General features: G+C 44.1%; 1 protein-coding gene across 1 annotated transcript in view; it reads left to right on the top strand.

The window, feature by feature from the left end:
- Nucleotides 1-16,095: 16,095 nt before the first annotated feature.
- Nucleotides 16,096-18,052, top strand: part of LOC115407143 (uncharacterized) — a 3,075-nt gene continuing 1,118 nt past the window's right edge. Inside the window, 2 exon segments of the mRNA XM_030117502.1 lie at nt 16,096-17,912; nt 17,914-18,052. The exon segment at nt 17,914-18,052 is cut by the window's right edge and continues 75 nt beyond it. Of these exon segments, the coding sequence (XP_029973362.1) occupies nt 16,096-17,912; nt 17,914-18,052 (1,956 nt within the window).

Genomic DNA, 18,052 nt, shown 5'->3' with positions numbered 1-18,052 from the left:
GGAATTGCTTTGACATTTATAATCCAATTCAATTGGCAAACTGCTTTCGACTTGTCAAGTGGGCGGTCATGAAATGTTTGAAAATAAAAAGAGGCATTTATACCTTTTCGCCTGAATCTGACCTGTTGAGACGATTTTTTAAATGGTCCCAGTTTGTGGCCGGCCAGCACTGCACAAATGTCACAGTAACACTTGGAAAAGTGTGAAAATGATTTAGGAGTCAGCAATGGCCTGCCTTGTCCCTGCAGAGGAGACAGCTTCAGGTATAGGATGGGTGCTTCGGAGGGTCAAAAACACTCTTCCCCTGTCTCAGTGGACAAACCACGTCTGTAACACACAAGCATGTTGGTCCTTACAGCCACATTATTGATTACTCAAAGACAGCAGTGGATAACGTCGAGTCTGAGGCGGACTGTGTCAACAGGTAAAGCAGGCAGTCGCATGGTGGAAGCTGACTTAATGAGAGAAGAAAAAAGGACCGGTACAGGTAAAGCATGGCTGTCCCCCATAATACTGTCAATTCCCAATATTTTTCCAATCATTCATTTTTTCGTACAACGGCCTGAACCTGAGTTCAAACTTGACTGCGAAGAAGAAAAGGATTCCTCTGTAACCAACTGGATTAACAGGAAGACGGGGGGATTACGTTCACTCGACTATCAAAACACCTTCAAGGACGGCACTGCAAACAGGCTCTTTACAAGAGCAGGAATAATGTGACTTAAAGTCCCACCAACTGCTGTCTTCAACACATGTTGGCATCAGTAGCAGGCAGTAATAACTGTATCTGAAGTCTTTCACAACCTTCAACCACCGTATCAGATACTGAAAGCTACTGAAGGTGCAAGCTACGATGGAGATGATCACTTTGTATTCCCTTGCGATACATTTGAGCTTAACTTATTAACTTCCTGTAGCCTCAGCAGAGCGATGTGGATGTGGATGTTGCTGGTTCATTATAATTGCAAGCTGCATCAGCAAGATAAGCGCTTAACCATGTTGAAGTAGCCTGAGCTAGTACGGCTCATTGGAGCAGCTGTTGTTCTGTGCAGGTCAATATTTAACCGAGTTGATGTGAATTCGTATTGATCAAGTGGAGTGTTTATATTCCAGTTATTTATTTATTTTTTTTTCCAGGCACAGCCTACATGCCACCATTTTTTCATTCAATACACGAACTTTCTGTCAAACCGCTCTGTTTTAACGAACGACATCTCTTCATTCCCTACAGCGCCGCTTTAAAACTACCATTTACTCGGGGGGCCGCTGTGTGGAGGCGGACAGCTGTCCTGTCTGATGGCCCCGATTGGTAGCAAGCGTGCGCATGACTGTTAAATAGCACATGGATGGAACACCAACCGGCTGACATTTCTGGTGCTGACTGCTGAGGGGGCAGATGTTTAACAGTTTAAACAACTAGTTGCATCTATTCTTTGACAACTTGAGAACTCTGAACACCCTACTGCAACATTCGCACAGCATTATTTCCCAAAATCCAATGGGAAACAATGAACCATTCCTCATTCGCTTCCTGCTCATCCCTCCCTATGAAGCTTTCAGTCTCCATCCACACTCGAAGCCATTCCGTAGTTTACTGGACCACAAAAGGTCAAGTAAAAGGCTGAAAATGGCTTAGAAAATGTTTCAACATTTAAATGGAGAACATGATGGTCATTCACAGTGCCTGCCGTTGGGTAAAACACACAACCCTGTATAGGAATATGTACCCTTGTAAGACTTTGTCCTTGAAGTCACACCACAAACTGTGACTTTTCTGACTTTCACGTGTGAAGTTAGCTTTCCAAACACTGCTGCCATGTGGGAATTTCCTCATGAAAGGCTCCTTATAGGACATTTTGGGGGAAGATTGGCATCCAGCCCAGAACCAACAAAGGCGTAGAGCCAGATGTCAAAGAGCAAAGCTTTTTCGATGGAACCACACTGACTGAATGGAACGTGCAGAGCAGAGACAAGCAGCAGCCTGTAAAGTGGAGGAGACAGCCAGCTGAATAGAAGTGACACTTGGCTGACTGAATCAGTCCGCTAAGTCAACACAGCAGCCTGAGGAAACGGTATCGTGATCGGGGTGTTTGAACCCCTATAAAGACATTCAGATGGATTTTCCAAACACATGTTTACACGGGGTTCACAAACTTTTCTTATTTGTTTTTCTTTTCATCATCAGCCAAATATGTTTCAGTAGTTATTTCATTAAACTCTTGTTTCTCTGGAGGTAAAGCCACTCAATAACTGAGAGCGACACAAATGTAGTTTGACTATAAGTGGATCTATTGTGACTGTGATGCTTTGCCAGTTTAAATACACATCATATTCAGTTTAGCAGAGCTTTTCTGCTGCTGTCTGCATGTTAGTTTACCTCAGCTGTTTCGGTGCAGCTTTGTCTCATCATCCTTATCTCATAAATGTTTGAGTGTCCAGATTAATGGACATCTTCCTCATCCTCACTGATCTCACTGCAGCTGAACCAAATGAGTTGGACTGACCCACACAGCTTAGTGAAAACAGCTGTATACTCGAAGTAGTGCAATGTACTCGGTAAGTTGTCTCTCCTTCACGAGCAAGTGAAGCAACTCCATTGCTTCTTAAGAACAGCTAGAAAGCGTAATCACGAGATTCATAGAAAATAAACTATGCTTTTCTGCTAATACACATAAAATGTAGCGAGCAAGGAATTGCTTATGAATATTTATGTGTGATAATCAGGTTTCAGTTCATTAAATCCCGGAGATCAACAGTGGATTCATTTAACACCAAAAATCTTTACACATCAGCAGCACATTTGCATCCAAACAACATAACAGCTGAAAGTGTAAATAACACTTCCCATATCGACATCACACAGTGCAAATGACGTTCATTATGTCGGATTAAATGTGTAAAACACATTCATCAAAAATCTGCATGCACTCAATTCAAACGGCGAGTTTTCAAATCCCAATACAACCAATCAACAACAATTAGGCTTTACTTAACCCAACAGCATGCAGCTTTGTTGTGGGTGTTACACTGTAGAAGCACGCTGTTAAAAATACCAGTTGTCTTCCATTTTCAACTGAATAACGAAATAACCTTTTTTCACCTCTTCAAGCAAAAAAAAAAAAAAAAAAAAAAATGTTAATATGGTTCCGTGTATGAAAATGAAATTTTAAAAAAAACTGATGGATGGCCCAAAACTCCAGGACATCTAGTACTTAAAAATAATATTTTAGTTCAACAATAAGTTTTCATCATGCTTCCAGCAGAATCCTTCAGTTTAAACTCATATAGTTTATTCCAGTGTACAAGTGAATATTTAGACTTACAGCAACTGAAACCATAAGACTGATTATACAAATACTTGCTCAATAACTCATCCACCACTTTGCTGAATTTGTAACAAACCTTAAAAGTCTTGACATTCCTCATCTGCTTCTTATGAAACCTATGAAACAATTTCCTAACACAATCTGTATAATTCTTTTCTGAAAAACATGAAATGGGTTCATTTTTAAATACAGAAAATAAACTTCCACTTCAGATTGGGAGGAAACCACCAACACCTTTTTCCTGCAGTTGAAGTACGTTTCCATGTGAAAGCCAGAAAGTCAATGTCCAAACCAATAAACTGCTTCAGAAAACTTCTAAAATAAGTTAACTAGAACCAAGGTTGTCCAGAGTTTTTCCCCCTTGATGAATGAATGACTGGGATGACAGATCATCTATTTATTTAAAGATATTGTAATGCCTCGTGCATAGTAAATTACGTTACTATGTCAAATGACATGAAAGTAAATAATATAACACTGGGGTTTTAAATCGATAGGTACATATTTATATAGTGTACTTGGCACCTGTGTCTAACCTTAAATGAAATGTGAGAGAAGCAAGGTACACACACACACACACACGCACGCTCATGCACTCTCCTAAATCTCAATGTAATTATCATGCCTCTCCCTCTCTCCGTCACCTTCTCCGCATAATCCCTCCACCCGTCTCCTTATGTGAATTAATTACTCCTCCAGTCGCCTAAACTGGTGAGAATTACAGTCATGCAGGCAGTTTCTCAGACATCCTCGTGAAACCAGAGTTGACAGATTTATCGGGCAGATTTTCTCCCAGGTGAAGGACATCTGCAACCGTGAAAGCCTTTGAAAAAGCAAAGACTGGACACTTTTCTAATCTCAAAACTGAAATTTGTCCTGTGCACCCACTCCTCCCCTGAGATCCATGCTTCAGTATGTCATATGATGCCCAGCACCAGCTGTACAAAAAGATCTGAAAGCGCTCTGATAGTGCAAATATGTTTTTAGGAAGCAGCGCAAAGACCTCGGGGCTTCTTTTTACATCACTTTCATATTTGCTAGTGGGCCACACTCTATACATACATGGAGAAATTCTGTAAACTAGTCAGCTAAAGCTGTGGAATAGTTTATTTTATTACTGTGCTTTTATTTAGTTTCATTTTTAAGCTCATTATATGAATTACATAAAGTAACAAACGAAACTGGTACTAAATGTTGTTTACAACTTGAAAGCGCCACAGACTACAAGGACACATTCGCCGTGTTTGAGATTTAATTCCCAGTTAATTCCAAATAAAACTTAATTCTGCTTTAAAATGACCTTGTAAAAACCAAATTCAGAATGAAAATGATTATTCTGAATTAAACTTGATTCTGTATAAAGTTGCTGTTTTATTCCAATTTTAAATTAAATTGGTCACGACGACCCACAAATTCCAAGATGGCTGCCTGAAGCAACTGCTGAACTCAAACGGAGGCGATGTTTTTTAATGGGAACTTTAGAAGAGATGGATGGAATGAAAAGGGTGTATGGATGGACAAAAGCATAAAAATATAGGGCATGCTCACACCGACTTGGGTCGAGCCAGGACCCCTTTTGGGAAGTGTGAATTTGTAAATCAGCCTCCTCATAAATAACTGAATCGTTTTCTCACCGTCGAACCAAATGGGCGTCAATCCAAACAGAAGCAAGTCGGATGCCGGAAGGAAACGCAATACTTGTTCCAAAATAAGTGATTTCAAAATAAAATCTGTGTTGTGTTTTTGCCTTAATATTCAATTTTTTTTACTTCTTCTGGTGGAATACAGAACAAACAACATGATGTAGTCATTATACACATTAGAAGAATGAACGCTTTTGTACTTCGTCACTGCAGGAAAGTCAAACAACTCCAAAATTGCACAAAACAGCTCTATGACCGGAGCGGCTTTGTGTTGCCAGATTGGGCAGGTTTCCGCCAAATCAAGCTTCTTTTTTGAACACGTCGGACAGGTTGATGAAATGATTATGTGTTTATGACGTGTTTTTTTAATATACAAATACGGTTTTAATGTGTATTTTCAACCGAGAAGGCGGTTTGGGCTGCTTTCTATTGAGTTAAACGGGTTTCATATTTACGGAGGGGGAGATCGACAGATCTGGCAACCTTCGCCAGCGGACTGCAGAGGCACCGCAGACAGTGCTGCAGTGATTCCGTTCTGTGGACGGAACGCAGCCACAATGGTTGTTCTGTTGTACATGATTTTTCTGCAGGCCATACAAATCGCCGACTTTCAGAAGGAAGCACAGGCTCTCCGCCATGCTCGACGTGCGCGCTCAGAATAACAGTTCGTATTGTGCTTTACGGAAGTCTCACACGGACAAAAGTGCAGCAAACGAGGAAAGTTGGCTCGACCCAGGGAGCGACCGTGTTCTCACCGTGTCTAGATCGAGCCGGGGTCGACCTCGGACCTCATCCTCGAAGCGGCCCCGGCTTGACCCAAAAGTAGGTCGACCCAACGTGAAAAACGTGTTCACACTGTCGCTCCCATATAATTCCCATAAAAACATGAAGGAGAATACTGACCACACCCCCCATCCAAGGTGCTTCTTGTCCGGTTCCCCTTTTCACACGCTCGTCCGTGTTTGGCATCCATGACACAGTTGAATGATCAGCGACCACACTGCAATCAAGTGAAAGCGTTGTTTGAATCATTTATGAGGTCAAGTTGAATCACTTGTGATTGTGTTACACACTTGTGAGAGGAAAGCCAATAAAACGAGGAGAGCAACTTCATGTTGGAGGTCGCCGCAAAGACAACTTCGCTCGACTCTTCCGCGCTTCCAGGTAAATAATGGGTTGCAAATTTCAACGCCTCTGTCCCTAAGCACGCCCCGCTGGATACAAAATGGTAATTTACATGTTATTTCGAGGGGATTATCATCCATACATGGAAAACGGCTTCTGTCATTGACATGCCCTTCAATCACAGAAACGCCTGCATTGTGAGGAGAGGGTGAAAGTAACAATGTGAATTCCTCCTCTGGGAAACCGGCTGCTGAAACAACAATTAACGTAACGAACGAAAATTATAGGAAAGGGACTCCGCACATGCAAATAAGAATTTAATTACTGAATAGAATACTCTCAATTAGAACTCCAAGGCTTAACCCTGGCAACCTTGTGTTTCTGAGTTCAAGTCAGTGTTTTCCTCATGCATAATGGAGGTTGGTTTTTTTGTTTGCTTGTTTTTTGTTTGTTTTTGTTTTTTTAATAAAAGATAAGGAGCAATGATCAAGTATTTACTCTGTCAGTTTAGTAAAAGAAATATGTGCTGAGGATCTGGTTCAGTGTTTCCAGATGTTAATGCCATAATGTTTTTGGATAAAACATAAAAAAAAAAAAAAAGTTTACAGGAGGTTTACAAAATTATTATTGCAATAATGCAATGAAGTAATGTATCAAACGGGACCAACAATGTATTTACAGCAAAGATCATCATTTCATTTCATTTAAACCTAACTGATTTTTAGAGTACGTGCACCCAAAGCTCCATGGAGATACACACACACACACATATATATATATATATATATATATATATATATATATATATATATATATATATATATACATATATATATACACACACACATAATAAAAAACACCTTCACAGACAGCCACAGGGTAACTCGGTATGTTTATAAAATACTGGAGGCAGTCCAATCATGTCCAAGTTTTTTACCAGTTATTTTAACATTTTGAGCAGTATGTTTCGCTATGATTAGGGAAAATAAATATTTCAAAGGAACACTTGACCGTTAAATAATTAGGATTACAGCCTAAAGCTTAAAAAAGTCAAGTTGAGCAAACCACTACATTAAATAAATATCAATTAATTTCATTTTTTTTCAAGAAGTATTCAAATCTATTCAACATTTCAGTGGTTCAATATGATAATTACATTTTCCTCACACTGCAACGACGGTGAATAAAACCAAAGATCCTTATGAAGCAACTCGGGGTTGTTCCTCAGGACACCGAGGCCACGGAGAGATTAGATCTTACAGAACACCTCAGGATGACAAAACCACTGACACAGCTGACCCTGGGTATTTGTGCCACGATCCTGATGTGCTTGGTTTTTTTTTAAATGAATTTAATAAAATTAAGGATTATTTTATGTTAAAGGACAATCGCATTGCTGTGCATATATGTGTATACTTGCAAACATAATATATTGTTTGAGCACAGAATACATGTTTGATGGGTTTTTTTTTTTTTTTTCTGAGAGAGAGAGAGCACAAACATACATAAAAGATTAATTCATTGCCCCTCCCAGGGAGATTTGTTTCTTTTCCCTCCCTGTAACACAATCTTGTACAGATTATGAAAGTGCCCACACTTTAAGCATTGATAAATTATTCAGCGTCCACTCCACGTAGTCTGATTATCCATTTTAGTGAGCTGTATGCTTTCTGAACTAATTTCTGCCCCTATTTGTAAAAGACCCCACCACTCAGCTTATTAGTTTACTATAATGAAGGCACGTTGGCCCTTTCTTGGGAATAAGCGGCCAAATTGAGGAAAGGGGGTTCGTTTCTGCTCAATAGAGATGTAGTGTGTCATCTAAATTGGTTCATTTTTATATTAAACACACAGCACTTGTAATTTAAAAAAAAGAAACCTATGACTACATTTATTATCACTTTATTCTGGAATATTTTGCGAAGATTCAGAGCTGTAAGAGCTTTCAGCGAGCTTTGGGAACAACACTCTGCGCTGTGAGTGAAGCTGTATTTAGAATCTGACACTTCAGGGATTTACGGAGCATTTATTATTCAGGTACGACAACAGTAACAAAGAATGGTAATTTTCTGACACATGGCACGTCAGCCAGAAGACAATGAGATCACGTTGAGGCCCAGAGTCAGATCGACTTATAATTTATGGATTATTGCCAGGGATGCTATGAAGCTGACTTCCATGCAATAAAAGAAATGCCGCTCGTGTTTTCCCAAAGCTAATTTATCAGATATATGTCAGAGAAGAACATTCTGTGTTTCTGCATTCCTGCTGTGCACCTCCATCATACAGTACATGTACTTTTGAGAGTGAACACATGCAGCTACATAATGTGTACAAAATACAGTGTGCTGGATTCCTGCTGGTGGCATGGCTGTAAAAATGAGGCGTAATCCATACGTCTTCCAAAGTACACACAAATTGGCATCGTGTGTCTTTTCATCCTTTTTTTGTTGCCGTCTTTGTTTTTTTTTTTTTTAGCCCAATTATGTGGCTACAAAAGTAAAACACATGAGGCAAATGTTGCTATTTTTGAAATGACACACTTGGTCTGCACAGTGCAGTTCACACTCCTCCCTCACAGTTAGGAGCTCCCATTAGAATTGCTTCTATCAACATTGTGGATTTTCTCCAGGTCCGATTTGGTTCCACACACAATCCGAAGACACGGCTGCTAATTGGTTCGACTGACTTTGGATTCTAAATGAGTCAATGTGCGTCTCTTTGTGGTAGCATTCTGATAGTGACCTGTCCGCGGGGGGAAATATGGCAACTGCCTGCTTTTTGCTGAGACTGACTCCAGCAGCGTAATGATAATTGCATGGCACTTGCCCCGATTGTTCTCAGCTGAATGTGATCGTTGCTGTTTGTTTTTGCCAGAACCTTACAAATGGGGCTCATCAGCATGGCTGGGGTAACTTTCTAGGCTTTACTTTCCAACATAAATTAGTATTTTAAATACAAATTGAAGCTTCTGTGGACAGACACTCATGTTCATTTAACTTAAAATGGGACATCTGTCAGGTTACTGTGGAAAAGACTTAGTTCAGGATTATTGGCCACTTGTCTTCCTGGAAACATTCAATTTACTGCAATCATACAACACTACGACAGTTTTGCATAATATGATTTCATGAACATAAACTAGCTCATCGTTGTACAAAGGAATGGTGTGACAAACAAAATCACAACACTAACAACTTCATTAAAGACACCCATTACGTTTCATTCATGGAAAAAAAAAAGTCAGCATTAATATCAGAATTTCAGTCCCATCCTCTGCCATAGAGGCTACTGAGGTGTCATTACACTAGACTGGTGAAGTTGTGCTACTCGGTCAGTGAAGGCAGGTCTCCTGTTTGCTTATATAACGTTCACTTTTCCTGAGAAAGAAAACTTGGCCCAGCACATAAATTCCCGCTGCTTTTAAGCACGTAACAGTTTGAAGTGAATGTATTCAACACTGTTGAACCTAAAGACAAAATTACTGATTGAAGATGGATTTTTGTTGAATTTATTTCAGAGTTCAGAGAAAAATGCACTTTTCAAATTAACATAAGGGCTTCTAATTTTCGAGTAGTAAGGATGTACATAGCAGAAATAAGGAATGCAAGGCTGGATTAGTTACTTTGCATGATGGAGTCTTTTAGATATGTATTGTCCACTGAAGCTCCGGTTTAGCTGGAATGGTCCCAGCACCGACTCAAAGTGGATGCTTCTCATTTTTCTTTCATTAATGTTAGCACTACATCAAAAGTAGTGGGTTTTTTCTTTTTTTTTTAAATATTTCAGTTGCGGTTCATCCAGTGTGAAACCCGCCTTCTCACTGATCTTCGATTTGCTTTTTTTGTATTTTCGTTATAAAGGATATCTATGCTCCAAACAGAGTGCAGAAGTTTACTTGCTGGTTTTATCTAGTTCCTGACATAATGAACCTCATAAATAAAATACTGTGTTCAGCAGAACAAGGAATGTTGGATGGTTTCTTGAGTCATTAATTCTGTTCCAGTCCTGCTATGTTCCTAAAATGCGGCACGGCTCATTTCTTATTTCTCCAGTCAATGTCTTCACCAGCAACCACATGACAGTTAGATCAATTAATTTTCTGCAAAGTTTGAAAAGCTTTTTATTGATGTCTATGCCTTTCAGTCTGTCTGTCAGCAACATTTTCATGGATGGCCTTCACCCACTGATGTGCATGAGTCTGTAAAAGCCACATCTCACAACTTCAATTAAAGAGATGATCTGCTGCCAACTTCATGCTGGGAGATTCCCCAGCATTTTCAGAACAAGAGTTGAGTCCAGACAGTCAGGGCTGTTTTGGCAGCCGATGCAAGGCTTACACAATATAATGCTTCTATAATGTTATAGTTAATATCTAATATGACTGAGCAGACAGATCAATGCCTCTCACTGGAGATCTAAAACTAAAATTGTCTCCTATTGTGGACATAAAATGGTTCTCTAACTGTCTGGCAAAAGAACTCGACTTCGCCTCCTGATCCTGCTCTCTGTTAGAGAAAGCTTCAAAACTGATCCAGTACATTAAACGTGTATAGTATAAGTGATTAGACTTCTGGGTAATCAAACCATATTCTGGAATTCAACACGCATTAAGAAAAACAGCAAACAGCTTTGAGGCAGTGGTGTTTACATCGCAGCAATTATTTCTTCAAATATAGTGAAATTAAGCAATTTCTTTTTTTTTTTTTTTTTTTGGTACACTGGTGGATCAAAAATGCATCGGACAGGATGAGATTAGGCAGAAATTAATTTGTATTCTTTAGGGGTGTAATGAAAAAGGCCAAATAAAGGAATTAAAATGTAAATGAGAGTGGCATGTGCTGACTTGGACTGTAAAAAGAGACCATGGACAACAGCCCTGATCTTGCTAATTGTTTCAGAAGCAACTGAGGTCAAAATCCAACTATGGTCTGACAGAGTGGCGAGGAGCGGATTCAGAATCGGGGTTTCTGAGCGGTGGGGTGAGTGGTGTAGATGAGGAACAGGCAGCCAGTGGAGCTGATTGGAAGGAGGTTGGCATAGCAGTGCTGAGAACAGGAGAGGACAATCCCTCTTGCCAAAAACAGGAAACCAAAAACCATTGAGGCAGTAATAATAGGACCCATAAGGATTCCTAATTAAGTTCCACTTTTTCTTCACATCAAGCAAAGGTTGTCATTAAACTTTCTTTTCGTGATTTAGACTGATTAGACTTGAAATGTTTCATGTGGAATATTAGTTTCTTCAGTGTCACATAAAGAAAGAAGTCGCTGCCTACTTGCAGTGGTGGGAAGCATCACCAGAACTTTTCTAAACTCTTCACTGAAACTTATTTTTAAATGTGCTCTCGCCAACACCTCGGCAAAATGGATCGGGACGCCACTCTGGTGACGGCAGGTCGAGGCACATGTGGGAGGGACCATGTATTTGTTGCAGTCGGCCTCCACATAACAGGAAAAACCGTGTGTGAGTGTGTTTGTGTGTGTGCGTCTAACACCCTGAGTATTGACAGCCTGGATTTGGCCAAGAGACAAAGACAAAATTTGCAGGCTTAAGAGCAGAAGTGGTAGCCAGGGTGGGATTTAGGAGAGGAGAGAGGGATGATGGGAGATTCGGAAGAAGAGATCGAGCTGAAGAATACTTTTCCAATATTTTTAATGTTAAGGACATCAGACAGAAATAAGAGCCAAAGGATACAAACAACCTCAAGGTGAAAAGAACGGATTAAACATTACCCTTCATTAAATGTACTTTTTGTGACTAGATGACATAAAAAGTGTGAAAAGGGCAGCTGATGCAATGGCTTGTTTAAAAACTGTAGCCAGGCCACTATTCTGACAGTAAATTGTACTTTAATTGTGCTTTGAGATTTTCACATTATTTTTCAGTGTGCCCAATAATATGAATTTTCAGTCATGTTTTGATTTGTCACACAAGCATGCAAGGCGATTCAAACTGTTGATATAAGTAGGACTCAACACTCAACCCTTTAATGAGTGTAACCCGGAGCTGCAGTGGCGCTCGCAGCACATAAACGGATCATTAACTAAACCCAGAGTCATCATGCAGGCAGAATGCGGTCAGGCAGAACAACCACCTCCTTTCAGTCCCAGGGATTTGTACCCCAGGGACCCCAGAAGCCACTCTTGAGAAATCAGGACACAGGGGGAGACCCCGATCAAGTCCCCCATCCCTAGGGGATAACCCCAGATGCCAGCGACTGAGAGCAAACAAACTCAATGGCATAGAAGCAACCGGTGGAGGGAATCTGGACTCTCCAGTCCAAACCACAGGCAGGGTGGATAACCAGTCACCCAAGGAAAAGGAGAGAGTGGAGGAGGCAGAAGGACAAGGAGGAAGTCCACCACCGTGCCCAGGTCCCCCAAGAGCAACCATCCAGCATCACCTTCCAAGATGAAGGGATAACGGTCCAATGCAGTCGTCCCACTGCCAGCAAGACGAGGCATCCAAGCCCCCTCCGCACGCACATCAGACCAGGAGGGTCAGATAATCAGCCAGTCCCCAGAGCGACAGGCCGAAACCTGGAAAGAGAAGAAAGGACCCCTGGGGGGCATGCTCAAACACTACGCTGCGCTTAGATTAATCGAGTGGTAACATTTATATGAAGGAGCAGGATCCTGTAACAAGAGAATGTGAATTTATATATTGAAACTGAAAGATTTGAGAACACTTTTCTGTAAAGTGAGTCAACTGCTGTTTCTCTTTTGAAACGTATTCAATAAGGTTAACCACTGGTTAAAATTGAGGATGTTTGAAGACGTTAAAGTTCATGGCATGAGTGTATTTGGGTTAAAATCAGTCTTTGCTGTGAGCGCCATCAAGAAGTAAATTAAATAAAGTTATGTGTCTGCATAATTCCAGACATATGGTCCATAGTGAAGTAAGTAATAAGTAGTTTCACAACTACACATTAAAATAAAACGTGTCAACAAGTGAAATACTGTTCCGTTCTGCTTAACATAGTGCCAGCGGGTTGTTGGTTGACAATATGTTCCTTTGTGAGGTTTCATTTTGAACCATATGAAGCTGAGAGGTGTTTTCAGTAGTGAGTGCAGCCAAGTGTGGGATGGTGTAAATACTGTGAATAAAATAGTTATTTAAATTTACAATAAAAGGTAACTGCTTTAGCTCTTCTGTTCAATAGGAATTACACAGTTTAATCTGTTAGTCTTTCTTTAGAATTCACTTTTTACTGAATAAAATGCACTGAGTGTTGTACATGTTAAAAAAACAATAAAATGACAAAAATACAAGCTTGCCTCGAGAAGCGCATATCACCCTAAAGACTGACGACGTGATTTCAAATCTTTTTCCAGATTTTTCAAGTAAAAGGTAAAAGTTGAATAATATGCCCTCATTTTAAAGCAACAGAAAACAAATTAAAAATTAAATAAGCCATAAAACTTTTGTTGTTGTTGATATTTTATTGTATTCTTCTTGGAGGCATCATTAAAAATGACATGACCCAAATATAAATTCCTGGACTTTTTTGTCAACCCCCATTTAAAGCTAGGGTCGGCAATCTTGGAAAACTAGCATGTAGCACGAATGTAGCATCTCCCATGGCTCCGCCCAGCTCCCACCCCATTGGAGGAGCTCCCGTTGGGAGCGAACGAACTGGACGCGGAAGCGCCGCGCGCACACGCACGCGGAAGCGCCACGCACACGGAGTTTGTGATCTCCTCCAATGTTATTAACCTTTCTGACTGCCCTCACACAACGCGCATAGGAGCGCAGCACGCCCGCTCCGCTTTGTTCTATTTTTCACGCGAGCTGAGAGCTCCTTGACAACGCGCGTGCGCACTGAACCAGGGCCAGTGCACGCCATTGAAATGTACGCGCAGGGGGCTGGTAGAACGGCGAAGGGATTTGATTGGTTCCTTAAGTGTGGTCCGCGCCTTATGATTGGTCGGAGTTTTTACTGTCCTGTGGCCGCTACAGTTGTCAGATTTTTTCCGCACCTTTTTCCGTACACATAATGTTCTCTTTCAAACCACCCTCGGTATCTCACTATGGGAAACGCCCCCTGGCGTGACCGATCATGGAAGCTCCAATGACACCACGTCTGTCATGTGACAGACCAATCATCTCGAGATGCATGGGGCAGCCCGCCCCCTTTATAAGCGGTCCCCGCGCTGCACCCACCATTCTCGCTTTCTTCCACGTGAAGATCATCACTTGGCTCCTCAGCGGTCCTGATTTTGGATTTTCATTTAACTGCTCTTCCGATGCGCCGTCAAGGTAGTCACCGAGCGTGAAATTTCTGACTCAGGATTCACTTCACTACTTTCGTCGCGAAAGTGTGCGTTTTGGTGTCATTAGTTTGACCGTCGAGGTCGGCTATGGCTACCGCTTCCTCGGCTAGCGGCAAGGGAAAGGACGTCGAGTCCCGTCCCTGCCCGGCCTCTTGCGGTTTCACCATTTCAGGGAGAGATCCACATCCTCTCTGCATCACCTGTATGGGAGTGCAGCATGCCCAGGCTTCACTCGCGGACTCCGAGTGCGAGGACGAACACGGAGGGGGGCACGAAGAAGAGGACGATAACCTGGACCTCCTTAACGATGACAACGAGGAGGATGACGAGGACGCAATCCTCCCGCCGACTCTGGCATCCCGACCCAGCAGCTCCGTTAGCAGAGGAATCCAACCCCCCTCTTCACCCTCGGAGGTCGACCTGCATGAGGTGTGTAAACGAGCGGCGTCACGGCTGGGTATAGACTGGCCCGCGTCACCGGATGACATGGGCGAGGAGAGGGATTTATACGACGGCAAAATTCTGCCGTCTCGCCCGGTGTCGAAGAAGCAGGTCATGCCCGTCGTCCCAGCGTGCATGAAGGAGATGAAGCGGTTTTGGGATAAACCGTTTCGCCACAGAGTCCCCGTCAAGGGTTACTCCGGCCTGGAAGTGGCTAACAGCGGGGAGTGGGGCCTCGGAGATCCCCCGGTAGTGGAGCAGGCGGTGGCTTCTCACCTCCACCCCAGCCACCGGTCCGCGCTCACCGCGGCCGGCCCCACCCTCCCCGGGAAAATGGAGCGCTTCTCCGCCTCCATGTTTCAAAAGATGTACAAATCAGCAGCCCAATCAGTGAACAACTTAAATGTTGTCACCCTGCTGACAGCCTACCAGGCTGAACTTTTCCAGGAGATGGGGGTCCTCCTGGATAAAGGCTCCCCAAGTCCCAAAACATGGGAGGAGATGTGTGTGGTCACGGACCTCATCCTCCGTGTCTCCAGGGGTGCGGTCCAGGGCTGCGGCCGTGTTATGGGGCTCGCAGTGGCAGGAGAGAGAGCGCTCTGGCTGAATCTCTCCAGCCTGTCGGACCAGGAAAAACAGGTCATAATTGATGCTCCCTTCGACCCGTCAAGGGCTAAGGGCTTGTTCGGCGAGGCTGTCACGGCCATGCAGCAGACCAGTGACCTGAGGAAGAAGCAGGGAGAAGCCTTTGATCTCTGCCTTCCTCGTAAGGTTGCCTCTCGCCCCACACCGCCACCCCGCCAGGGATTCGCGGCTGCGGCGAGAGCGCGCAGCAGCGGCTACAAGGACCCCGGACCGCGCACGTCTGAGCAGCCAGCGTCTCACCAGTGCGGCGCTCAGCAGCAGAAACACTGGCCCAGGAAGTCCTTTGCCGCTGCAGCTGCCGCTCCAGGCACCGGTCCGACCCGCCCGTCCCGCCCCCCGGACGGGAAGAAAAAATGGTAGGCCTAGGTGTCGTGGTTCGCAGACACAGAGGCTCAGCAGTCAGCACTCGCAGAGATCCCTGCTCTGAGCCCCTCCGGAACAGGTCACATGTTTCCCTCTCCTCCCAAGAAACGGAGGATGGATGTTCTGGACCAATGTTCCGCTCAGCGCTGTGTAACGGCCCCGTTAGGTCTTCCCGTTCACAGACTGAATTATGCACTCGTTCCCCCAGTGCACAGTTTCGTTTCCCCCCTTCGTTGCCCCACGGGGACAGTTCTAAGGGAAGTGGAAAGAAGCGCAATGTTCACACCAAGCACTTCTCCTGGTTTTTCAATAAAAAACAAGCTGTCGCAGCCAGGCTCAGTCATAAAGCCGAGGGCGCAGCGAACGCAAAACAAAAAGAAAAATCAAGAAGTGCAGGACAGTCTGTCTCCCCCAGAGGGTGCAGCTGCTCCATTGTTGAGCTTCAGGCCACCGGGCCCTCTCGCTGTCAAAGCAGAGGAGTGGCGCGCATGCGCAGTGAACCCGTGGGTGTTTGCAACGGTTGCCAGGGGTTACAGGCTGCAGTTCGCTGTGAGGCCGCCCCGCTTCAACGGTGTGCTGACGTCAGAAGCTGCAGGGGAAGCCGCGGAGGCTTTAGAGAGCGAAATATCTTCTCTGTTAAGCCGCGGGGCAATTCGCCTTGTACCGGAGGGAGAGAGAAATCAGGGGTTTTATTCCCGGTATTTCCTCATTCCAAAGAAAGGAGGTTCATTGCGTCCGATCCTGGATCTGCGGTTCCTCAATCTACACCTCCGAAAGTACAAATTCAAAATGCTCACACACAAGGTTCTGTTTCAATCCATTCATCCAGGCGACTGGTTCACTTCAGTGGATCTGCAGGATGCTTATTTTCATATAAGCATATATCCCGCACACAGGAAATATCTCAGGTTTGCGTTCAAGGGAACGGCTTACGAGTATCAGACCCTGCCTTTTGGGCTGTCACTCGCCCCGAGAGTTTTCAGCAAGTGTGTGGAAGCAGCCCTGAACCCGATGCGAGCATCGGGCCTAAAAGTGTTCGTGTATCTGGACGATTTTCTCCTCTGTGCATCCAGCAAAGAGAAATCGGAGAGGGATACGCGGAAGCTGATGGACAGGCTGTACAGCTTGGGGTTCAATATAAACCCCGTAAAGAGCTGTTTGTCTCCCACTCAGAGGATCGAGTATTTGGGCCTCGAAATAGACTCTGTTTTATTTCGGGGTTTTCTGTCCCATTCTCGAGTGGAGAAATTTCGCCAACACCTGGCTTCATTTCGGAGAGGACGTTCAGTGTCGTTGCGGGACTGTCTCCGGCTGTCAGGGCTGATGGCGTCATCAATATCTGTCATTCCGCACGGGCTGCTGAAAATGAGGGATTTTCAGCGCTGGATATCTTCCCTGCGTCTGGACGCACGACGTCACCTCAGGCGTATGGTGAGGGTTTCCCCGGAATGCCTCCTGGCTCTCCGTCACTGGAGGGACCCGGGGATATTCTCAACCGGCGTCCCGTTGGGAGCGGTTGTGATGAGGAAGACAGTTACAACCGATGCCTCGTTAACGGGGTGGGGAGCGGTTTTCGGGGGGAGGTCAGTGAACGGGACCTGGCCCCCGACGCTCCGTCAGGCTCATATAAACTATTTGGAGCTGTTGGCTGTGTTCCTAGCCCTCAGACATTTTCTGCCCCTCCTGGGAAAGTGTCATGTGCTGGTCAGAGCGGACAACACGACAGCAGTGGCCTACATAAACAGGGAAGGAGGCACTCGCTCCGTAAAATTACACAGACTGGCTCAGAGTCTGTTATTATGGAGCAGCGAACACCTGTTATCGCTGCGCGCAGCGCATCTTCCGGGTGCACTGAACAGCGGGGCAGATTTACTCTCCAGGGGAAATCCCTTGTGCGGAGAGTGGAGACTGAACCCCGAGGTGCTTCTCCGGGTGTGGGAGAGATTCGGCCGAGCGTCCGTAGATCTCTTCGCATCGCACAAAAACGCGCAGTGTCCCCTATTCTTCTCATTACGAGACAGGGACGCGCCTCTGGGGGCGGACGCGTTTGCGCACCCGTGGCCAAACGCGCTGTTGTATGCTTTTCCCCCTCTATCTCATCACTCCAACGCTGGTCAGAGTGAAAGAGCAGCAGCTTTCATTAATCCTGATAGCTCCTTACTGGCCCAGCAGGCCGTGGATGGCGGAGCTGATACAGCTCGTACACGGCCAGCCATGGCCGTTACCGTTACGC

Source organism: Salarias fasciatus, chromosome 19 (assembly GCF_902148845.1).
Source record: "Salarias fasciatus chromosome 19, fSalaFa1.1, whole genome shotgun sequence".
NCBI lineage: Eukaryota > Metazoa > Chordata > Actinopteri > Blenniiformes > Blenniidae > Salarias > Salarias fasciatus.
The sequence above is the reverse complement of the archived record's forward strand: the minus strand, read 5'-3'. Positions and strand labels throughout refer to the sequence as shown.